Source organism: Gallinula chloropus (assembly GCF_964237585.1).
Source record: "Gallinula chloropus genome assembly, chromosome: 2".
NCBI classification, from domain to species: domain Eukaryota; kingdom Metazoa; phylum Chordata; class Aves; order Gruiformes; family Rallidae; genus Gallinula; species Gallinula chloropus.
In genome coordinates this window covers 42585228-42611054 of record NC_140086.1, presented here as the reverse complement: position 1 = coordinate 42611054, position 25827 = coordinate 42585228, and the positions used below count along the sequence as shown (strand labels likewise).

Below are 25827 nucleotides of genomic sequence, written 5' to 3'. Positions count from 1 at the left end.
CTGTGCTGTGGTCGTTGTTCAAAATAACAAAGTTATTAGCTCTTAGTGAAGAAAAATGCTAAACTGAAAACAGGGCATTATTGGAAATGCTGTAAGAACATAGTAAGATAAAATCTTGTCAAATCTGACTTTATTTGAACCTTGACTGTCTTGAAAAATAGCAACATTTTCTTATCAGTTTCAGACCTGATGTATGTCTGTAGTAGTAAAATAGTCAAAATGCTGTTTTCCATAGCTTCATTAAAAACACTATGTAGCATCCAGAAAAGATAGTTCCATTAGTCAATATGGCAGCTACATTGAGATGACATTGCCAAAGAATTTAATTTATAATATTTTGATGACAAACATATTCCCTGAGACTGCTATACAGCTTTTCAGTAAAATTAAACTAAAACTGCTTCTTTGAGGCTGATTAGTGATTAGCCATTTCTACCCTGTGTTCCAGTCAAAACAAGCCAATCATTTAGATAAAGCAGTTTTACTGGTTTAAAGGGTTGTCTTTACAGTACCTGCATGTAGATTGGATTGGAAAGGAAAGATTGTAGTGAGAGTGCTCTGTTTTCAAGCTGAAGTCTATGGATATAGTTGTCAGAAATAATGTTTAAAAGACTAGTATTAAAATGTTTCATTTTAAAGGCTACTTGTACTGAAGAATACCTGAAATATTTGTGTCTTTAGAAAGGATTAAAAGACTTTTCCCTTAGTCTTATTTGATTGGTAGTTTTTTCTTCAGTATAAATGCAAATATTATAGTGATTTATGCATCCTGAAATAGAAAACTTATAATAGAAAAGGAAATTATCTGTCAATTTATGATGCAACTTAACTCTAAGACATGTTTTTGGCCTTGTTCTGGCATAGTTTACAATGTAGTCAATCAGGGGCCTTTTCTCTGATTCCAATGGGTTTTCCCTGTTACAAAACTAGTATATGGAATCAGAATGAAATGTATTGTCTTTCAGTTTTGTTATTTTGGACCAAATATGGTTCATGCCTAGGCAGAAATTTCTCCCTCCTTATAAGGATTTTGGTAATATCTTAAATATGAAATGTTGTCATTAGCTTCACCCTCAAGAAAGAAAACATCTAGTTATTACTTTGGGCTGATGAAATACCTTCCTCTAAGGAAATTTGTCTTGTACAAAAATAATAAGAGATTTGATACTGCATTGGAGGGGTTTGGGAATATTTACAAGTAGAGCTGTGCTAACTTAATCCGACAGTGCTAAGTCTTTGTGGAATTTAGAGATAACAGCTTGGATCCATTTAAATCCAATGATTTTTGGCACAACATGCTGCTGTTGGTTTCTTGTAAATTCTCTTTCTGCATCTTTCAAAATGAAGACTGTATTATTACTAGTCATAAGAAAAGTTTTACATCCATCTCCTCTTTTGTTTTTTGTCCAGATTGCTGTCAGAATGAGCGAAACACCTTCAACCAGTTACTCGGTGAATCAGCCCAACTCCTCCGAGAGCGAACAGAGTTTATCCATGCGCCATGTCAATGTTACTGAACCTGTTGTGGCAAAAAGGATCTGTTTCTATAAAAGTGGAGATCCTCAGTTCAATGGGATCAAAATGGTCATTAACAACCGGTCTTACAAAACATTTGATGCCTTGCTGGATAGTTTATCCAAACGGGTCCCGTTACCTTTTGGAGTGAGGAATATTAGTACACCCAAAGGGAGACACAGCATCACCAATTTGGAGGATCTTGAAGATGGAAAATCTTATATTTGCTCTCATCAGAGGAAAATGAAGCCAATCAACCTGGAGCAGGCTAGCAAAAAGCCGCTGCCCTGGCAGATCAGTAGGCCCATCAGTGCTCGTCGTCGAGCTGTGCAATTAGCAAGGGAGAATGAAGATGGATTCGGCCATCGAGAAAGCAAAATAACAACTCCCAAAAAGATGCTTGTTTTCAAAAACGGGGATGTAAGACTCAGGCGCACCATAGTTCTGGGGAAGAAAAATACACAAACCTTTGAGGCCTTTCTGGATTATATGAGTGAGTTAATGCAATATCCAGTCGTGAAACTATATACCACTGATGGCAGAAAGGTGAGAATAAAGATGAATTCTGGAAACTTTTCTATCATTACTTCCAGACAATTTTTGATTAAAAAGGTGATTTTTATCAATTATAAGCATGGGACAGGGGTCTGGTGTAACATCTGCTGCGCTGAATTCCCGCTGTTTCCTTTATATGGCTTTTCCCCTTCAGAAAAGCTACTAGGTCGGAGAAAATATATTGGAATACTGAAATCAGAAAGCAGCAAGTGAGGAAACTTTGTTTTAAGTCACCATGAAAAAACCACTTTTTCTTATTCGGACCTCTTTCAAGCATGCTTTCAATTCTTTATTTTAAACCATTTGCATAGACACTTCCTTTAGTCTTAATGCCATTTATCTGTGATTTTTAATGCTTTAAAATATGCTAAGTAGCTTCTAATAGCCACACATATTTTATAATCACACAAATGCAGAGTGGCTTGCCATTAATGACTTGAAAATATGACACCAAATTATCTATTAGACTTTTCAAAATGTGGACCAGGTTCTGTACCTCTAAATGCAGATGATTCAGCACTAATAATCCTGATTTTCACCTCACACATGATGTTTTATGTAATTTAATCTCACCTAGCTTTTTTATCTGTGTGTTGTTCAACCATAGAAAAGCACCTGTGATTACACCTAACAGGTTACTAGAAAGAGAATTCCACACAAAGCTCCAAGATTTCAAGATAAATCTTGTGTTTACCCTCTGTATCGGGTTGGGAAACTGACCATAGAAGTCAGTGAAGTGCAGACTGTAAGCCTCATCTTACAATATATTTTGTAACATAAAGTGAAAACTGTTAGACAAGGCTCTGAGCACCTTGATCCATTCAGACCTGCTTTGAGCAGAAGGTTGGACTGCACGATCACCAGAGGTCTTTTCCAATGTATATTGTTCTTTGACTCTGTCAGAACCCCTTTCTTCCTCCAAACGTGTTTATGTGTATAGCTACTGCCAAATGCTTACACTTATTTCATGGCTATGAACAGTTGCTGTGACGATGAAACAAGTTATAAGAAAATTTTGATCTGGATCCAAGTTGCTTCTTGAAGTCTTTTTCTAAGATATTTATATAACAAGACATACCCTCACAGAGATAGGAATTGCCTTATAGGAACTGAAAAATTAATTCCATGCTATGATACATATTTAATAGCCTGCTGCAAACTAATGTAGAGACTAAGAAATGAAGATATTAAAGCATGAAAGGGATAAATCTCTTACATTAGTTTTTGTGGTTACTAAGACAGAGAATTTAATTTTTTTTTTTTTTTCCCCTCCAGGTTCCTAATCTTCAGGCCCTGATATTGTGCTCCGGAGCTGTAGTCGCAGCAGGGAGAGAGCCTTTTAAACCAAGCAATTACGATTCTCTTGGGTATTCACGGCCAGCTAAATTGCTTGCAATTGCAAATCGTGTGTACCCAAAAGCAAATGCCAAGTCAGAAAGTGAAAACAGTAAGTTCTTTGAATTCATTTGTATATTATTAATTGGTTTTATCTCTCTCAGTATAAGACATGAACCATGAGAATCTTACTAGGATCACGGATATTCAAAAAGGCCAATTGAAACTGTTTCTGTCTGCTGTGACTCCTCTATAAGCTTAAGAAAGATCAAAGTCTTATTATTCTTAAAATGTAAGTTTCTGCTAAGCACTTAGCTAGTATGCATATTTTCCTTCAGACTTATTTAGAACACGGATGCAAATCTATATTTTATTTTAATTTACTTGTTAGACATTTTTATGAATTTTTTGGTGTTGCAGTTAGTAAAGACAGGGGTAAAAGAGAAACCACAGGCTATTTTAGGCTCTGAACTGACTACATTTCTTGAGCAAAACTTGTGCAGTTTTCAGAACTCACCTCAGAAAGTGGAGGCTTGACTTTTCATTGTCATGACTTTTACTTTTGCCTGTGTCCTGTGCTCCACATAAAAGGGAAAAACATTATAGCACCCGTTGTCTCATAAATTCATCATGTTTTCCAAGCTTCTTTTCTCTAGAAAAAGTGTTACCCTTTCCTATATTCTTTTGGCTATGATAGATGTTTTTTGGACAAGTTTTGGAAAAGATACACAAATATGTATTTTCCCTTTGAATCGTCATGGAGTTGTGCCACTGACAAGGTCAGTAAGAGTGTGAAGTGGCAGGTGGATGACCAAGAACTTGAGGGGCTGTTGGAGAAAAGCCAGGCTGAGTAGTGTGACAATTAAGGGGAAAGAAATGCGCTGGTATCAGATCTTTAGGTTGGTACCAGAGCTTTAGGTCATGTGGGAATCCTTGGTATTAGAGCACTCTGTAGGGCAGAGGTAAAGGGGAAATTTGTTTAATCCAGAAGCCCCTTGTACTCTTGGTAGAGCTGCATGCTGTACTGGAGGGCCCGGGGAACACTGTAATTGTTTTTGTACTGAGACTTTCCATGGCAATCTTGACTGTGTTGTGGAGCACGTTGATACATAGGAGACTTTGGCTTTTATTTATTTGAAGGAATTTCTTCCACATCCTTCGCAGTTTATTACGTCACCACCAAACTATTCATTTTAGTTTTTCTCAGTCTTCATGTTCTTTGACTTGCACAGTTTGAGAGCTGCTTGCAAAGAATAAGTAATGAGTCAAGAGAGAATGGATAGGAACATTTTGAGAATGCAAGTGCTGCAGAAACAAAAAATCCTACCCAAATTTTGCTCTGAGCCAGAGATTAAGCCTCGCAATGGCAGAAAATGTCAGTATCTGAGAATCTAAACTCCCTCTTCTAATCCTTAGTAAAGAGAAATTACAGAGAGAGAGAAAAACACCAACCCTCTTTTTTTCTTTTGTCAAAAATTCAGAGGTATCCTGTAGCATGTGAGAGTTTGAAAAATCAAATTTCAGTCACTTTTTTCCAATTCCATTTCCCGAGACAGAAAAAGTGACATTTTTACTTCCAGAAGCATAAAGTCTTGTTCATGATAGAGGAATTAGTGCAAACTTTTAGTTCTGACTCAGTTCATGGTAAAGTATGTGCCTGGGAAACTTGCAAGGCATTCTGCCTGAAATTATAGACATGTATCAATAATAGCAATATGTTAGCTATGAAAGTCTTGATATGAGACCATTTTAGACTCACCTGAGCAAAACAATAAATGCTTAGCTTTAAGTTGTATAGGTAAGTTACCATTACATGTGCTAAAATATCTTTCTGCAAGTGAAACCTGTGTATTAAATGGTGGCTCCTATATAATTAGGTATCGGTAGCAGTTGTGGATGTCTTTGTGTGGGTGTCATGAACAGCTTCCCTTGCACATAGAGAAATTCTTGGAAGACAGAAAAGCTATTTTTATCTCTCACCTCTTCAGTGACAGCTGCTAGAGAGAGATGAGACATAATTTTTAAAAAGCAAAGTTATTACAGAGTAATCAAAGCATATTTTAGGAATATTTAATGTGTATGCAAACACTTATTGGGCCATACTCAAAACTCATTGAAGTCTGGATTTATCCTCATCGGCTTTACTGAGTTTTGCATCATTGTCTACAGTACCATAGCATAAAATGTACCTCAGAATGTCATGATTTATTCAGATTTTATACGGTGTGAAGTGCTTCTCTACAGAGGTTCAGACCAGGGGATTGAATCAACCCTTTATTCACCTGACGGTGACATCTCTCACAGTAATTACTCATATGTTGTGGATTGTTGGATTAAGCCCGGGGATATGTATGTTCACCTTGACTGACACATTTCAGCACTAAGAACTTAGGAAATGATATATCAATGATAGCCAAGGCGTGAAGCCTTGAAAATACATTTGGCAGTTTGAAGCCCAAACAAGTGAGGGACTGTGAATCCCTTGTAAACTTCAAGACAACCTCCTGTCTCCCAACTAAGTATAACATGAGAGCATTTAGCACTTTTTTAAGCTCTGGAGCTTCAAATAAGAATATAGTTCTGACTTTAGAAAGAACCTGTTTCAAATAGAATTAAGAGGAAAAGTAGTTAAATGCTTGATTCTTTATTAAAAATTGGTTACAGTAAGTTTTTAAAATGAACAGCAAGATTAGTCATGCTTTTCTCTTTACTTTCTAATACTTTGGTAAAATAAACACACTTCACTGGCTCTTTTGATACTAATTTTTCTTCTTTCTTCTTTTGTCTTCCTTTGCTGCCTGTCTGCTGTCTCACCATCTGGATCCTTACGCATGACACTTATCTGTTCTGCTTTCCATGTGCTGAATGAATTCGGGTTATTTCAATATAATTATTGGTAGCGAGAGCTGAAATAGGCTCCAGCTCAAGATCTCAGATATTCTCATTTTCTTCTGATAAAGGGTCCATCAATGATAACAACTCAAATGATAACAATTCAGATTCTTCCTATATTCCTGGCAGTCATAACGGTATAGGAGGAAATCATTCAGTTTCTGGTGAAGACTTACCTGTGGCACAGTATGAAGATGACATTGAGAAATCTGTTCACCTTAATCAAGATGGCAGTATCACAGTGGAAATGAAAGTCCGATTCAAAATTAAAGAGGAAGAAACCATTAAATGGACAACCACTGTAAGTCGTGCTGGCCTTTCTGATGACAAAAACGCCATCATTTGCAATTCTGCAATGCATGCAGAAGACTGCTTATCCAATGTAAATGTGTCAGAATGTATAACACCAAAAGATGCTGTGTTTTTGAAGAGCTACAATAAAGAAGGAGGGGACTCATTACAGCAATCCAATGCAGAAGCGTCAGACAAAGAATCAGAGTCCAATTTTAAATATTCTGGTTTTAACATCTGTAAGAACAATTCTGCAGATCTAGATGTAAGCAATGTACCTGAGGATAGTATTAAGCCTCGCTTTTATAGGCCTCCCACCCCTGGACCAAGACGTGTTAGACAAAAGAAAGCAGTAGTTGAGAGTGTCACTTTGGTATCTGAGAAAGAGGTCCAGGAGAAGACAATAGGACAGTTTTCCTACAGTGAGGAAGCACAGAACGGGGAAAATAAATCTGAGTATTGCATGGTAGCTCATTCAAGCAGAAAAAAATCAAGTGTCAGTAATCCAAAGCTTAGTGAAATGTGTGACAATGATTTATTAAAGCTTTCTTCAGGGAATATAAAAGAAGAAATGCTCTTTAAAGTAAGCCACAAAAGTAATGATTTAATAGAAACCACAAATAGGAAGACGTTAGAAGCACCTGACAAGGATGAATTGGTACAGAATATATTAGAGAAATCATTTGTGGAACAAGGCACTTATACTAGTTTAGTATCAACCTGCAAAGCTAGCATCAGTGGTTTCACACCGTCATCAAAAATTTACCAGACAGCTAGGCCAGGTTCAGCAGACCATATCCATCAATCATGTGATATTAAGCAAATAAAAAGATCACTGAGTTCTTTCATTAGATATTCAGAATGTCAGTGTAAAGAAGGAGCAGAGTGTGAAATTACTGATTTATTACCTGTTTCTCAAGACTCAGTGTATTCAGCCTGTCCTGGACATAGCCAGATGAAGATGAGGGTAACTCCATGTAGTAAAGCTCCTACTGAGACAGTGATTCCAACAAATGAATTCTTTCCTACTGAAAGTGAGAATCAAATCATTGCCAGGACTGAACCTGTGATGGCAAAACATCTCAATGATGACGGCCTATCTGCATCTTCCCTCACCAAAAAGAAGAAGAAGAAGAGAAAATCAGCTAACTCTCTAGAGCAAGGTACATACGAAAATCAAAAAGATAAAGAAATTCCTGCAAAAATTGAAGGTGAGGGAATGCATACCACAAACAAAACAACTCAGGATTCCACAATAGAGGATATGGATAATTATTCTGAAATACCACAGAAAAAAGGAACAGATTTTTCTGTAAAGACCAGTGATGGGTCTGTCCATTCAGACAAAAACGTATGTCCTGAAGATGAGTTCTATCACCAGGGTTCAATGGAACAAAATGGATTATCATCTAATAAAAAACAAAGAAGAAACAAGTTGGCCAAGGTAAAATTGAAGTCAGGCAAAAAAAGTAGTAATGTTTCATCCGTAAAGAGTGAAAATAGTGTAATGACAGTTGATTCGAACAATGAATCTGAACACGGTCAGGATGCAATGAGTACTGAGAAAGAAGGTACACATCTCTCAACCAATTCTTTTGAGCAGACACCTAACTTATCAGTGATTTCAAAACCATTGCCAGGAGTGCCAAAGAATCTTAGCTTTGAAAAAGAAAAGGACAAGAATATTTTGGAAAATTTGTCATCAAAGAAAAAGCAAAAGGGGATGAAGAAAAATCTAAGCAGAGGTGCAAATAAATTACATATGTCAGAGAGTGGAATTACACTAGAGGCTCTAAAACAAGAGGATTTTCAAGAGGGGGATGTTGAGCATTCCCTTGAAAACTATATCCAAACGTGGCTGAAAAACTTGTCGCCAAATTCTGTCTTACCACCTATAAAGAAAAAAGAAGGAAATTCAGAGAATAGCAATGTCTGTGATTTTCCTGAAGAATGTATTGATGCATCTATAGATAAGGAAACAAGATTTATCACAAATGAAGTGCATGTGACTGGAAAAAAACATTTAGTTGAACATAATTTAACCAAAAAATCATTAAAGCCTATTTGTGAATTGGGAAATTTAGAAGAATCATCCAAAGATTCAAACGAAAAACAAACTGACTCTTTGATTCTTGCTAATACAACTATAGTAGAAGAAGCTGAGTATTCACTGAAGTCAGAATTTCATCATGATGGTAAGCTACATTTGTTTCATGAAACACATCACAATGACAAAAAGATGTCAGCAGTTGATATTCAAGATACCAGCCTATGTCAAAGCAAAAAATCTGAAGTTGCTGTTCAAGTTGATTGTGCAATTGCCAATGAGAAAATGGGAATTGATGTTCAGAATAATTGCATATCTAGCATGTTGCTGCATGAACTACAATCAACTTTGCTTGGTCTCCAGAAAGAACATAGTGGATGTATAGGAAAAGCCTGCAGCCTTTCAGATCTTTCTCCTTCACCTTGTGGTTCTTCCTCCAATGTCCTCCTAGCTTGGCTGCTTGTATTGAATCTGAGAGAGAATGTGATCGGGGCAATCAAAGATGATATGCAGAAAACTACCTGTAGCTGTTCTGAGATATTTACACAGTTGCAGTTTCTGAAACAAACTACAGTCATAGAAAAAGTTGATGAACTGAAGGCTGCCTTCTCACGTTTTCAACAATCAACAGAAAATAACTTCTTACACTTTAGGAGAGAACTCAAAAAGCAGGACTCCACACATTGCCACGAGAATATGCCCATATCTGAAATTCATAATCATATACAGTTGTATGAAAATGAAAAATCAGTTGAGCCCAGTGTTCCCAGTGTTCCAAAGGACAGTGTAAATTCTGAAGAAGCTCTAAAATTGACTGGTGAATTAGAAAGCTGTTTTGATATACATAAATATCTTTGTAGAGAAACAGAGACTTCAGACTTGTGTGCTCCCAAAGCACAGCTAGACAGTCAATATGCCAATACTGATTCAAATATCTGTAGTCTTGAATCAGCTATAGAGCCACCTGAAAGACATGAAGAAATGCCAGATAGCCTATATAATGAATCTCAAGGTAAAAACACTGATACATCATTCATTAATGAAGAGTCAGAAACTTCAGTGGACCCTAACTCAACAGTTCATAGCGTAACTTCTAATGATAAAAATAATATTTTAGAGCAGGATACTTCTGAGTTAGAAGGTGAAAAAGATATCACATGTGTTACTACTGTTAAAAGTGAAGATGAGAAAGTGAATCCAAAGTCAGCAGGTAATGATGAAAAAACAAATAATGAACTTCAACTAGCTGTTGAAACCTCTGTAGAATGTAATAATGAGGATTATCCCCTACAGGAAGACAAGGAAGATGCAGAAATTTGTGAGGAAACTTCTGAGAGGTTGTCTACAGTTTCTCCCTTATCATTTTGTTATGAATCAAAGCAAATTACAGAATGTGATATGACTGAAGGAGAACAGAAATTGCAAGCAGGAGAACTGGAGAATAAAATGTGTTCAGACACTTCTCAATTTAAAAAATGCTTAAAAAGTCCTGCTACTTCAGACTGGTCAGATTACAGACCAGATAGTGAAGAAAGTGATTATAACTTTAGAGCATCCAGTGATTTGACCAATGAAAGTGGGGAGGAAGCAGTGCTTGAAAAACAGTATAATACTGGCTATGTAAAAAGAACTATTGAACGACTTTATGGCAAGACAGAAACTTCATTTAAGCCTGAATTTCACAAAACATTTCCTTATATGTCAAAAGTAGTTCAAAAGGATACTGAAGAATTTCATTCTGCAGTGGTGGAAAAAACGATTTATTTTTCTCAAGAACCTAGGTCTTGTACTGCAGAGAAATTGTCACATTCTTCACTACCATCACAAGAATTTCCAGTAAACACAAAAAAAGATGACACTATATCAAGAAAAGAAATTACTTCTTTACCAACATCACAATCTGCTCTTAACAGAGAAGAGACAAGTTATATTAACAGCCATTCAGGGGAATCTCCAAAGCAACATTGTCAACCTAATGAAGAAGTTAATGAAGATGACGGAATATTGATAGATAAAGGCAAATGGCTTCTCAAAGAAAATCATTTGATAAGAAGATCACCCCCGGAACAGATTGGAATGTACGGTAATTTGGAAACGACATCAACGGATACAGTCCTTGATACTAACAGTGATGATGTTCCATACTCACATTTTGGCAATCTCAATCAGTACCCAGCCCTCAGTGAAGTCTCTTCTTCTGAACTTGAAGACATGGCTAAACTCTCTGAAAATTTTTGCAACTACTTCAATATACCTCATAATAGTGATTCAGACCCCTTTCAGGATGACTTTAGTACAAAAACCAAACCCAGCCACAATGGTAAGATCACTTCCCTTCCTGCAGAAAATAAAGAAATGGTCAAACCAGCAGTCATGGTAGGTTCTACTTCCACACACCATTCCACGCAGGCTGATAACAGTTTTCCAGCCTTTACATCAGTAGAATTTAGAATGCCTGACAACAAGGTGCATCCATTGGAACAGCCTTCAAATGATGAACCCATACGGTCTCAGCCAAGTAATGTTGGTAATGCTAACAGAAGTGCTCTTCGGGAAGAAGATTCTCTGGATAAACTCCATGCTATATGTGGCCAACATTGTCCAATACTGATGGTGACAGTAACACCGATTAATGAGGAACAGAGAGGATATGCCTACCAAAAGGTATCCGATTTTGAGAACCATCTGGGTCTATGTTTGTTGGCCAAAAAGAGTGAACATTTACAATGGTTGGGCAAAGATTTAACAGCAGAAGAAAATGATCACATGACTCTGAAGAATAACTGTATCAATAAGATTGCCAATAATATTTTTAATAGGTTTTATGCTAATAACACCTTAGATTTTATTAGTAACTTTGGAATACTTTCATCTTCAACTCTGAAAGGCAAAAGCAGTTTAGGGAAGACACATATTAGAAAGGATATGAATGTAAAACCCGTGGAAGCCAGCAACTGTAAAAATGATGTATCCAAACACATACTCAGTGATCTCGTGGTAGGTACAAATAGTGAGCTACCCAACAGAAAGCCAAAAATATGCCAAACCCGAAGAATAAACCTAATTTATATTGCTGGAGAAAAAATTGCTCCCACGTTGGAAGATCCAACAGAAACCTGTCATTCTGAAACATTTCTGAAGTGTGACAGTTCTTTAAATAACATTGAACATAATGCCTCTGAAAATCTGAAAATTGAAAATGCCTTTCCTGCAGATGAAGATGACGACAAAGCTTGCTTTTATACAGTGGACAGTGGAAATAGAAAAGATGAGAAAGACTTGTAATAAAGATGTTGGAGATTCTGTAACATTAGATTAATGAAAACATATTCAGAACCCCCTCCCCCCTCCAAAATAAACTGCTGAATACCATACCCAATAAAAATCCCAATGTGAATACTGCTCAGACCTAGATAAATATAAATCACAAGTGCATATCATTGCTGAAATACAGGTAATTAATTAGATTTTTATGGGAACTAACGTAGGAAGCTGTTCTTCTAAGGCAACGATTTCTTGGTTAAAAACCATTTTTTCCTTGGAATGTTATTTGTTCAGAGATACTCAGTTGTATACCAGCCAAATCCTTTGTAGTGAAACAACTACTGCTTGTTAGAACAGAGACTTGAAATATGAAATACCTGCCTGAGATCTAAGATAAGATTCCTAAATTTCGTGACATTTGAGAAAGGGTTTGAGGAAATGTCTTTCAGTAGAAATGCTTTTTCCAGAACAAAATCAACTGATACATTTGAAATGAAAAGTAGGAAACACTACTGAAATGCTGCAGCACAATGAAAAGTAGGAAACAAAAGTCAAGTTAGTCTTACATAGATTAACAGTATCAAATTGATATTTAATTTTTTTAACTGCCAACTTCAGAATATTTATGCATGTAAAGAGATCTTTCAGTCTGTATGTAGGTTAATCCAGACCCCCAACTGATGTTTGCCTCTTTTACCCAGAGGATACTAGAAAAGGAGCGTGTTTACTGCTGCTGGATTTACATAGGAACTGAGAAGGAAGACTGTGTGTCAGTGGACTTCCTGACTGCCCTTGCCATATTCCCTTCTAAGGCAGCAACACTTATGCTTAAAATTGTTGTACATACACTACAAGTTTTAGTTGTGTGTTTGTCTTTAACCTCTGTACTTTAGAAGTGGTCCCTGTATTTACTTTTCTGTTCGTAAATATGTGGCATTATGAGAATCCAAAGTGTAAGTGATGTGTTACTAGAATTATTTTGGATACCTGTTTACAGAATTTTTAAATATTGCATGTGTGTAATGAGCACTTATATATGGTTTCCAATTTTCAGTAAATGATTTTAAATGTAAAATTGGAAAATATTAGTCAGAGTATTTCAGGATTTTGGTTATATTTCAATCCCTAACACTGCATAATGTCTTGCTTCAATGCCAATGAAGTCAGAGATACACCTGAAGGAGGAAAGTGCTGTTTTCCAGATAGAGGATGTGAATTTGGCCATTCTGTACTCTTGGAGGCTCTGTCTAGATTAACTAGTATGTAAATGCTGCTATAAGCCCTGGATCATGATCCTTCGCTTATCCAGGCTGGGGACCTAATTAAAGGCTGACACAAATCCCTTTTGGCCCAGAGGCTTTGTTTGTGTCCCTGTGGGACAGAAGGCACGTGGAAAGGAAGTAGAAGCTGGATCTGAAGCAAAAGGAGTTTGCAGTACCGGTAGGAGACCTAGAAGCACTCTTCAATTCGTTTTAGAAGTCCAGTGGCAGATCTATTTCCCCATAAATAATGGGTACATTTATGTTGTTTGAAACAGTATATTCTATGTAATAAACTAACATTACAACCCTAAACCAACATATATCGTCTAATATATTTCACACCAAATAACGGTGTATTATTTCCTATGCTGGACTTGTTTCCTTCCATCTCCCCATTGTTTGGCATCCTCCTTTGCATGTCTAAGAACTGTTCCATGTGAAGATTCTCAACAGGATTTTTTCATCCTTTTACATGTCAATACAGAAATAAAACCTATATTTGGAAAATGAAGCTTGAAATGACTAGAATCTGATAAATATCGTATAGCATTCTGAGCACCAGGCTTCTACGCTGTAAGTAATGTCTAAATATTACATAGGCAAATTAACACCTCCATCACTTGCCGTCTTTCTGCTGGATTCACAAAACCCTGTGCTACATTCACAACGCCTTAACTATTTCAGATCAAGGTTCAAGAACCTTTAATCTGATGTTTCTTATAGGGTTACTGAGCAAACTATGCACTCAAAAGGTGGGATGTGAGGTGTACTGCCTGAGGTTACAATTAGCAGAGACCCCAGCAAGTAATGAAGTGATTGTTATATTAACTGAAAGACTTGTGTCTGATTTTGGTATGTTAAGCAAAAGAGAAGGAATAAAATGGTCACCTCAGAGCAAGACAAAAGGTTGACAGTGAGATGCGACATACTGCCAAAGGATTTATATATTCACTAATGGTTCAGGGAAGATATAGAATATTAAGAAGCTGAGATATGCAAATAAAACAAAATTGCTTTCATTAGGTAAGATAAGCTGAAAGAGAAAGCTGAAGAGAGAACCTCCCAGTGATGGTGACTAGAGCAGTCTACTAGTTGACAAAGGGAAAAACACCATGAGGAGTAATATGAGCTACTTTATAGGTAGTTTAGTTCTGCAAATGAACTGCAAAGGGCATAGAACCTTTCTGAATAAGCCAGGATAAAATATACTTTGAAGCAACAAATATATTAAATAATGTACAAACAGGATAGAAAGCAATTCAGCAGGCATTGAAGGGCTTTATATGGATTGTGCCCTTCTTCTAGAAGGAATCTTTTGTCTTGCCATTGTTAAAAGAGAAACCATTGACCTATAGATCATAGTCCCACCAAGTTTCAGTTTACCCAGTTTAGCCTCCTGCTGTCAGGAAACCACACAATTAGGTAAGTAAAGGTTTAAAGCTGTATCCTGGGGTGCATCAAGCAGGGCATCATCAGCCAGTCCAGGGAGGGAATGGTTCCACTCTACACTGCACTGATGTGGCCTCACCTTGAGTACTGAGTGCAGTTTTGGGTGCAGTGTGTGTGTGGTACAAAAGGGACACAAAAATATTGGAGAGTGTCTAGAGGAGAGTAACAAAGATGGTGAAGGGTCTGGAGGGGAAGTCCTATGGGGAGAGGCTGAAGTCACTTGGTTTGTACAGCTTGGAGAAAAGGAGGCTGAAGGGAGACCTCATCATGGTGTATGGCTTCCTCACAAGGGGGAACAAAGGGGTAGGCACTGATCTTCTCTCTTTAGTGGCCAGTGATAGAACCCAAGGGAATGGGTATGGATGGTATGAAGCTGTGACAGGGGAGGTTTAGGTTTTAGGAAGAGGTTCTGTAGTGAGAGGGTGGTCGGGCACTGGAACAGGCTCCCCAGGGAAGTGGTCACAGCACCGAGTTTGACCGAGTTCAACAACGTCTGGACGATGCACTCAGTCCCATGCTCTGAATTGTCTGGCCATGTGTGGAGCCAGAAGTTGGACTTGATGATTCTTATGGGCCCCTTCCAATACAGGATATTCTATGATTCTACCTTCTATGTTTAAAACTTGTTATCTGTAGTCATTACAGCTTCCACTGAACGGAAGTTCTAGAGCTTGAGTCCTTCTTCTGATGTCTGTCTTTACTGTTTTCTAATTTCTAGCTGAAATCTAGTCATGGCTAATTTATAGACATGTGTCCCAAAGCCATCATTGTAATTTCTTTCCTTAGATATGTCTTTTTACTACTTGGTATCTATCAATAAAATCAGACATTCTCTCAATTTTTTCTCTTACATTAACATTTTCTCCATTTCATCCAGTCATCACAGTGGTGTTTCTCAGGACCTTTTCTAGTATTTAGAAAGATTGTTTCTCTAAACTCTGGGGCACTGATAGTAGAATTTATCTACTTCGAAGTCTCTGTCATGGTGCACCTTGCAGTCACATCAATGACTCAAACTTTTCTCTGTTTTTTTAAGTGATAAATTCCTAATTCATAGCATTAACTTTTGGTAATATTCTTAAAATGCATTTCCTTGCACTTTGTGCAGTTATATACTATCACTTTTCTAGTACTCTGGATTTTCTGATCCTCTTTGACAATTCTTAGCAGCTGTGTTATAGAAATTGCCTACTTTATGCAGCATATTGATGAAAAAATGAAATCCAGACACATTCCAACACTGATTCCTGAGAAACTTACTAGTTAGCCCTAAAAGTGAATACATCTCGTTTTTGTACAGATGTATAATTTCCCATTTAGCTAGTTATTTTGTTACTCTACAGTTTTGCACTAATCTACTTGTCCATTTTAGCTACTAATTTTTCATACACTGTTTGGATAGAGTAGAGCTACTTGTCTACAAAGATGAATTCTCATCACCATGGAAGAGATTTGGTACTTGAACAATGCAAGTGTGGATACTTTGTGTCATGTATCTACAGTGAACTGATGCTGCAATTTTTTTTTCCTGCTTAGCTGTATGTATCTGGAGATAACTGTCCATTCACTTAAAATTTGGTCAAAAACATTACTTAGTATTGCACTGGTGTAAGATACATCTGGTTTAATCTCTCAATGCTTTTTTCATCCCATTCTGATTTTCCATTTTAAATTTCCTATTCCATAACACATAATTATCAACAGTGCTGGCATCTCCCAATCATTGTATGTTGCCATTCTCATTGTTTTAAAAAAAAGAAATAAGAAGAATGAAATTTTCAAGGCACACTTAGCTCGTGTTCTCAAATGCAGCACACAGCACACAGAGTCCTTCTTTGCTTATTCACTTTTAACATACATTGTTAAATAACTTTTTTACTAGGTTTTTAAAATTTTCCCTTGCTAGACCTTGCTTTTCAGTTCAATTTACTTTGCTAAGCTCTTCCCTTAGTCTTAAAAATGTGCTATTTTTAAATGAAAAGCATTCTGGACTAATTTTGCTGTGAGCCAATATAAATATTTAGGGATTAAAAATATTACTAATACAGAATATTATTCAATAACAGTGAAGATGAACATTTAATTGAAATACAGGATTTTATATTAAATTTTTAAAATTTTTTTTCTTTCAACAATATCTCACAATAAAATTTTCAAATGAATGTCATTGTCAGAGCATGACTTGCTTATATATAAACCAGTTACATAATAGAGAATTTATTTGGTATATGTATTACCCTTAAAGCAAGAAAAAAAAAAAAGTCAAACACATCTGTTGACTTTGCAGTTAATCTTCACAACATGGGTAGAGGTGAACACCAGGAACTGTTAACTGGAAAGGCTCCAAAAGACTGAAACCAGAGTATTGAAGAACCCATTGCACAGTGTCAAAAAAAATAGTTATAGTCTAATATCGTGTTAATCTGCCGTAAGAATTAGGGGGAGTATTTAATGTAATTTTCTTACCTTTATAAAATAATTTAAGAGGTTAAATACACCTACATAGAATGACTTAGATGTTGTATAGAGAATTATATGGCCACCCATCGTCAGTCATGGTTCACAGAAAGTCGGAGCAGACGCTGCTTTGGACAGTGTAAAGAATCCTCTTTGCACTAGAAACAGCAAGCTAACTTCAGCTGTGGAAAAAACAGATTGCAGCAACTTTTGAGGAGGTTCTCACTGCTCTGATGTTGGCAAATGTGATTCAGTCTGTTACTTCTCCCCCTCAGGTTTCACAGTTGTTATTTTTTCTCTAGTCTTTAAATTTAAGCTGTTCAGGATATGACAATTTTTGTGATGATGAAGTTTAACCTGTTGGTAAGAGTGGCTGTTTGTCAATTTATTACTTAATATCATTAGTTAGGAAGCATTGGCACTGTAGTTGCACATTGACAGTGGTTTCAGAAAAGTGTTGTTTTAATAGTATCTCTTCAAAATTGAGTAATGGTATATAATCTGAATTTCTCATAATACTAATAGTATACTTTAGATGCCTGCTCTTAAACAATATAACTTCTCTCAGATTCTGTCTCTGTCTTTTAAAATTGTCACACTTTCTACTCAGGTAGAAAGTAAGTAAATCTCGGAACACTACTGTGGAATTTGAAGATTCTGAGGTTTGTCTTCAAAGATGAATCATGCATTATGCTAATGTTTCCCTGTCTCTCCCCTCAAAGTATGGGAGAGAATATATTATTTAATAGTTACTGATTCCATAGTACTGCATTTCCCAAGGAATGTGTATTTAACACACAAAGCACAATATGGCCACACCAAAGTGAAAAATTTCCTTGGTACCTACAACTCAATGGTTACAGAAAGACACAAACAAGACTTAGGACTTGTTGCTATAAGGCAAGAATTTATTTCCTAGAAACAAAAATACTGCCATGCACCATGCCTAGATCAGCCTAATTATCAATTTCTTAAATATATCTTCATTTTTTGGACATGACTAAATGTGAGCAAGTAAAATGTGTGTGTGTTTGTGTGTGTGAATCCTACTATTTTTTTTCCAGAATGCCAGGAGAAACTAAGTACATATTCCTCAAATAGTTGGTTTCACTAGTGCTCAAATAATATTCTGCTGCAGCCTAATTCTGTGTATGTCATGATCTACATCCACTGATTCCTTTAAGAAAACGCCCATGGCTAGCACTGAAAATACTGAGTGACACTCAAAACAAAAGTGGTTTTGCTGAATCTCACGACAGAACTGCAGGATAGCTTATTGCCTGGGGTTTAAGACACAACTGACTATCTCAAATAGTCAATAAATACTAAATTCATCAGGTCATGATGAACTCACTCATCATTGCTATATTATTTCTTAGTGTTTTGGCCAGAGGAGACAGGATCACAGATACCGTGATGGAGGGAAAAGTCAGTAATACAGGTAAAACGTGTAACTGAGAAGACTCATTAGATGGTAGGGGACTTCTGTAGTCAGTAAGGCCCTTTTATTACTGCTGCTGCACTTTAAAAGAAGTCCTCTTTTAAGAAGCAGTGATATTAATCAGGGGTGGAAAACGATCTTAGCAACCTTGGGAGGTGCTTAAATATATAATATTTGAGATGGGTATCAGCTAATTAGAAATATTGTCAAAGGAGGTGATTCTGCCCCTCTACTCTGCTCTTGTGAGGCCCCACCTAAAGTACTGCAGCCAGTTCTGGGGTGCTCAGCAGAAGACATGGGGCTGATGGAGTGAGTGTCCCAGACCACCCCACCTATGAAGGCAGACTGAGAGAGTTGGGCTTGTTCATCCTGGAGAAGGCTCCAGGGAGACCTTATAGCAATCTTCCAGTACCTAGAGGGGCCTAACAGGAAAGATGGAGACAGACTTTTTAGTAGTGCCTGCTGCTGTAGGGCAAAGTGTAATGGTTTTGAAACTGAAAGAGTAGATTTAGGCTAAAAAAGAAATACTTTACTGTGATGGTGGCAAGGTCCTGGCACAGCTTGCCCAGAGAAGCTGTGGCTGCTCTCTTCCTGGCAGTGTTCAAGGCCAGGTTGGATGGGGCTTTGGGTAACCTGGTCTAGTAGGGAGTGTCCCTGCTCACGACAGGGAGGTTGGACCTAGATGGGCTTTGAGGTCTCTTCCAAACCAAACCAGTCTGTGGTTCTATTCTATGATAGGGAGTAAAAGTGTTTTCTTAATATTCCTTCCTGTTATCAGCCATCCCTCAGTGATATCATTTCACTTAATTCCATGTCATTGACTCTCAGCTTCCACAAAGCCAAAGCCTAAAGCCGTGTACTTTGTTTTAATAATCATGAAGTTGAACCATGGAAAAAGTATTGGTCTCAGGGTATAATGCCAACACTGCAAGGCAAGAACATGTTTGTAATCCTTCAGTGGATTCCAAACAAGTTGTTACATCTGTGTAGCCCATCACAGGGAGGTCAGCCCATCTCTGCAGAGATACAGATCCTCTCTTAAAGACGTCTCTCTCAGCAGAGCTAATTTGCTTTGAGAGATGCTAATGCTTGAAGTGATGAGTTTGTAATTCCAGAGCTAGCTTGCTGAGAGCCTACGTGGCTGTCATTATGCAGCACTGCATTAGGCAGAGCTGATGTAGCCTAAGTAAACAGCAAGCCATATTTAATACAATTTAATACAATATTTCAAAAGTGTGTTTGAAAAGTGATCTATTTTCGTACAAATTTGATGTGAATACAACCTGACATTTCTTGATTCTACATGCCCAACACGGCAAACTCAATATTTGCCAGCTGTAATTTTGTGAAGTAGGTATTTCTGTATTCATTGACATGACATTATTTAGAATTTTGATTACTGAAATGCATTTTGCTTAAGAATCTAGAGTTTAAGTAATGCAGTAAGTCTTTTTATCTTTTGATAGCTAGGAAATGGAAAGTGTCAGTCCTCACCAGTGATATGCCATCTGCAGGAACAAGCTCAAAGGTTTATATTACACTGTATGGGGATCGTGGCAGTTCAGGGCCTATTTTTCTTGATGGAGAGAAGGGAAAACTATTTCAGAGAGGCAATGAAGACATCTTCACAGTAAGTAATATATATTCATTGTGTTGCCCTCTTGTACCCAGCCAGATTGTATGACATTTCAAAATCTATTTGATGAAAAGACAATATTTTTTTGTATGGTACACATATCTGGAAACAAAAAACAGGACTTCAATGTAGAACTAAATTCAGGTCCCTTTCCCACTCACCTGTCCAAAGCTGATTTGATCCAACGTATTTCTTGTCTGTTTTAGAGCTACTGGTTAATTTACACAGCACACAAAAAAATTCCAAGAAATGTAGAACAACAGTCTTGTTTATTCTTTAAACTTGAAATGGGGCTGTAATATAGAAAATTAATAATTAGTAAATTTTAACTTTTAAAAATACCTACTGCTTTATTTAAATAATGGCATTTTTTTTAATCTGTAATAAAGCCTTTCTATCTGAAGCTGCTTCTGCTTCCAGTTACACAGGAAAATTTCTCCCCTAGATTTAAGTAAGGTAGACTAGGTCTCTTATCAAAAACTGCATAGCTTAAGTCAGTGAGTGACTGTGGCAGGTGTTACCTATAGAGCCATGTAACAAACAGGTGATTCAAATGTTAGTATCCAGCATAAAAAGTACCCTTCTGAGAAAAGGTATTTAATGACAACATTGATGAGGAGTTTGTCTTTTTCAAAGTAGTCTTGTAGCTCTTTGGGATATTGGAAATGCAGTTCTTAGCTCTCTTTAGCCTCTTAGTTTTTCTCAGAAGAATCCAGCATCTCTGATAGAGTGTTGTTCTTTCAGCTGTGATATCAAAAAAACACCAAATGTAAGTATGAAAAGAGTAGATAGGTGCCTGACAGACAAAGAAAGAAAATACTCTTGTCATAATATATGTTGTTGGCTCTGTTTTCTGTTCCTCTTATTGCACTTAATTTCCACTCCAATGACTTTTAAATGCAAAATTTGGAAGCAGTCCCTGGTTTGGCACCTAGGATTCCCCTCTTAAGTGAGTGTCTATAGCACTGAATACAATTATTCTGAAACATATAGGAAGAGAAAAGCTTCTTTTCTTGTGCTTCTCTTCTTGTGCTGTATGGTCTCAGTCAACTCTGGTCTGTCCTCGCTGCTCTGTCTATTGTTTATAATGCTGAGTTCAGAGAAGTTCAGTTCACACACACCTCTACACTGAATGGAAACACAAAAATGTATTCTACAGAGGACAACATAAGAACAGCAAATACAGACTACTTAATAAGGAAAAAAAATACAGCAAGGTAGGAAGACACTCATGGTGTGTTTCCAGTTCCTTGAAGATAAGCTCTCTATTTCTATGCTTAAGTTCATAACTGGTTGTTTCAATAACCTTCGCATGAAGCTATTCCCTCAGCACCCTCTTATCTGTACTGGACACACTCATCCAGCCTGTCCAAAAATACAGCTTTTTAAGTTTATTTCATTGAAATAATTTGTAAAAAAAGAAACATCAGAGCTGAAAACAACTGTTTTTGGAATTGTAAGGCATACCCTCCTGGAGGGGTAGGGAAGAACTCAGAGGTATGTGAGAGGTGTTTGGGAGAGCTAAATCATTTTGTAGTAGTAGTATGGATGTTAAACTGAACTAGTTTTAGGGTCAAGATGGTCATGCTTTTTAGTCACATGTAGAATTGTGGTAAAGAATCATAGAATTGCCTTGGTTGGAAGGGACCCTTTAGATCACCAAGTCAAACAACCACCCTAACCTGCCAACCGCCACTAAACCATGTCCCTCAGCACCACATCTAATCGTCTTTTAAATACCTCCAGGAATGGAGAATCCACCTCTTCTCTGGGCAGCCCATTCCAGTGACTAACAGCCCTGTCCGTGAAGAAGTTTTTCCTAATATCCAATCTAAACCTCCCCTAGAGTAACTTGACGCCATTTCCTCTTGTCCCATTGCTTGTCATTAGGGATCTGGTCATACACTCTCCATTCATCATGACACCAATACTCAGTGAGGAACAAAATAGCTCCAACAGCATCCCAAACCCATTTGAGTGGGGTTAGCAGGCCAACAAGGTTTTGAAGGTTGTTCTTCCAAAGAACCAAGCTTTTAATGATTATCCAGAGCAAAACATTTTTTAAACATTTGCTTAAACATCAGAATGTTTAGTTCCTCTAAACAAAAACGTCACCTGACAGTTACTGAATTAATTTCTGTGTCGTGACTTTTCCTTTTAACAAATGGTCTACACTTCAACACCTGCATTTCTTTTACAGGTTAATACTGGAAACATAGGACAACTCTACAAAATCCGCATAGGACATACGAATACAGGAAACTCCCCTGCCTGGCACTGTAAAGAGGTAAAAGCAGCGAGAAAGCTTTTTATCTTTCCAAAATCAGGCACTGTGACAGGGGAGTCAAAATACATGTCAGAAAAAAATCCCTGGGATAGGTATATTAGCATCATTAAACGCTCACCATTTCGTTTAAGACATTATTTATGGAGGATTGTTTTTGTGTGGAATTAAAGCCAATTTGCAGTGACATGCTTGTCTGCTTCTTTGCAGTTTAGTGAAAGCTGTACATGATGTTTCTTTAAAAATGTGTGACTGGGCAGCAAGAAAGTGGTGTAGTCTGAGTCTTCTACAATCTTTGTATGCTACAGCATGTCTGGTGTTTGCTGAAACCCAGAAAAGTCATTGAACTCAACCTAGCCTAGTCCTCCTCAAATCTGTGGCTTGTGCTGTGTTCTTAAGTGCAGCACCAGAGCTACATTGCAAATATTTCTAGTTCTTTCTCTGAGGAGAAAAAGACAATATCAAGTCCTTTTTCCTCCTTATTCATAAAGATCTTAGTGCAGGTAAAGCAAAGATAATAAAGCAGAGAAAAATCAGATAGCCCTGTTCTAAATTTCAGTCATGAAGCTCAATATATAGGTTTCTGGACTGGGAATGAAAGGATCTGGCTTTTATCCTTCTTAACATCAGTGATGTACTATGGATGCCAATTATGTGCTACACATGCCTGCAACTTTTCCCTCTATGTGCCAGAATTTTTTATCCTTTGGTTATGACGGGCTTCAGAAGCTGCTGGTAAACGCTTTGTTATAATCATACTTCAGGGTATTCCTAGATCTATCTAATGCAAAGTGTCCACTGAGGTTAAATATTCACTGATCAATGTTCAAACCCTGTGGCTATTTGATACTTTAACTAGTTGTTTTCATCTGGGACTAAAGCTAAGAAAGAAAACTAAGTAAGCTCTGGGCAGCGTTGACTGAAGTTTATGCAAGATCCTGTGAGTTTATACCCCACAATGCATGTCTATACTGAAACACTGTGTCACTGGTAGTATCACTCTCAGAGGCTTCATGTTAGAAATACAGAGATTATATTTCTTCCAACTCAGGAGAGCATTTCCTGATTATAAAGTCTAGCTATTTTTTTTTCCAGCTGTGTTTTAGGAAATGCTGGAGTCAGAATATAATTTAAGATACTTTTTTCCTTCTGTTCCTTGATATTTTTTCTTTTCATAAATGTGTGTGTGTAAGCAGTGAACGGGTGGAAAATGCCTCATAGGTTTGTCCTGTGAGAGAGAGGAACAGGTTACCAGCGATTTATAAAGTGTATCTGAACTGGGAAGCTAGAAGAGAACAGTGGATTTTCTCTTGTGGAAAAAGTTCATTTGTATGATGGATCTTGGCATCAGAAGGTTTGGTTATCATAAAATCTGACTCAACACATGGGCTTTTGTGGGTTTCATGTACATTATCCTCTGTGAATAGAGGCTGTACCACCTGCTTTGTATACAACACCCATTTAAAGTGAGTGATTGAAGAATTCTGGGTGAAAAAACAGGAAAGCAAAATAAGTTATTATTCCACTTCTCATTTCCCAGATAGGATATATTAATTGAAATCAATAGTAAAATATTCACTACCTCAGTGTGTTCCATTGATTATTGCCTTCAAATTTTAATTGTCCACCTTCCAAATCTCAGTCAATCAGACACAGTTTTTAGGGAGTGACTCATCAGCTGTGCTTAAATCATTTCCTCTTTGCAACTTCAGGCAGAAAGTCAAAGAGAAGGAATACATTTAGCCAAATACACTTTACAAGTAACCCAGCATTTTGTCTGGTAGATAGCCAAAGGAGTATTGCCACTGATTTCTAGACTTTATGGGAGAGAAACAACCTAGAGTGGGCTCGTCATATGATTAACATCATTGTTCTTTGGGAAATCTACTTTTTTTTCTGGAAGATCCTAAGAGAGTGTGCTTTACAACTGCAGAGGTTTTCTGGTAGGTAGGCAGCAGTATCCTCTGTTTTTTGCATCTATCTGAGATGGTGTCAGGTCTGAGAAAATCCATAAAGTTGCTACTTCCCTAATCCAAGCTCCCTTTTTTTTCAAGATCCATCAGTAGATGTTGCCAGGCTGAGATGTGCCAGTTTTTTTCACACAAGATGAATCTCTTTCTTTAAATTTTAGAATCCAAGCAGTAAAATAGATTAAAATGTTTCCAGTAATTCTGAATTTCTTCAGTATGCAAATTAAGGAGATTAAATTCTGCAAAGCACAGAGCAGGAGTGAAAGTACAGGTAGAAATGTCTTTGCTTCTTTCTGCTGGTCCAAAATCTAATGTAGCTACTAGTATAAAATTCCATAATCAGGGACTATTCTAATATACAGCAGCCTCCAAGGTGCTGACGAAGGAATACTTTGAAGTACAAAATAACTAGACCTCCTTCCTTCCTTCAGCTGGCATGCCTGTTGTCCTTTTGCTGCTATATGCTAGAAGATGGGCATGGAAAAAAGTTGCATGGGGCATACTGGTGTTTGGGCTAGCACTCTCATGGTTTATTTCTGGCATGAGCAGTGTTGAAAAAATAAAACACAGTTCCTCTAATTCCTGTTCTGATAAGAAAATAAGTCAAAGGAAGCAAGCCTTGCCAAGCTTCCCAGTAAGAGCTGTGGCGTTTGGTAAGCCATGACACATAGTGCCAGCCCACACGGATATACCAGCTGGAACAACATAGCTATATTTTGTGGGACTGTGCCCAAGCTGATAAACCCTGTTTCTTGGCTGCACTTGAGTGGTTCTCACCCTGCACTTTCTAATCTGAGTGAAAAGTCAGACTGGGGGCAGTTATATCCAGGGAGCAGACGTGTTCCAAACCCATGGCTTTGTGGTCATGCCACAGAGTTCTACCTACACAGCTTTCGACATCATCCCACACATTTCACCTCCTGTTCTATCTGGACTGAGATCAGCAGCTTACATTGCAATTCTTGGCTCTGTCTAGGTGCAGTTGCTGAACCTTTTCTCAGGGGAGCAGTTTTCTTTCCCGGCACATCGAAGGCTGGCCTTGGACCAGGCTGATGGGGAAATATCTATGGAGCTTCCTGTTTTACAGCAGGGTCAGCCTATCCTTCCAGGTAAGCACAATACCACACCAGCTAAGTCAGGCCACAGACTGATGCTGATAGAGGCGAGTTCATTGTTCTTCATCAGGGCCTCTGTTACTTTTTGGCTGCTACACCACTTTTTCTGTGTTGCTTCCCTGTGGTTACTGGGCAGACTCATGTAAAAGGTTCAGATCGCTGGAAAGGATATGGGAGAGCCTTTGATGCTTTGACTTTCACAGATCCTTCAGAAGACTCTTTCTTTGATAAGAATTTCAGTGTTTGTGTTTGCTTTAAAATAGAGGCAATAGGAAAGAGACCTTGTATATGTGTAACTACCATGAAGCTGTCAT

The 25827-nt window shown here is 37.5% G+C and overlaps 1 protein-coding gene across 1 annotated transcript in view; it reads left to right on the top strand.

The window, feature by feature from the left end:
• Positions 1-1422: 1422 nt before the first annotated feature.
• The window catches only part of RP1 (RP1 axonemal microtubule associated), a gene marked incomplete at both ends in the record, with an annotated part of 177366 nt that continues 152961 nt past the window's right edge, over positions 1423-25827 (top strand). The window contains 5 exons of the mRNA XM_084260605.1: positions 1423-2061; positions 3346-3517; positions 19975-20138; positions 22345-22431; positions 25375-25507. Of these exons, the coding sequence (XP_084116731.1) occupies positions 1423-2061; positions 3346-3517; positions 19975-20138; positions 22345-22431; positions 25375-25507 (1195 nt within the window). The remainder of the gene's footprint in view (positions 2062-3345; positions 3518-19974; positions 20139-22344; positions 22432-25374; positions 25508-25827) is intronic.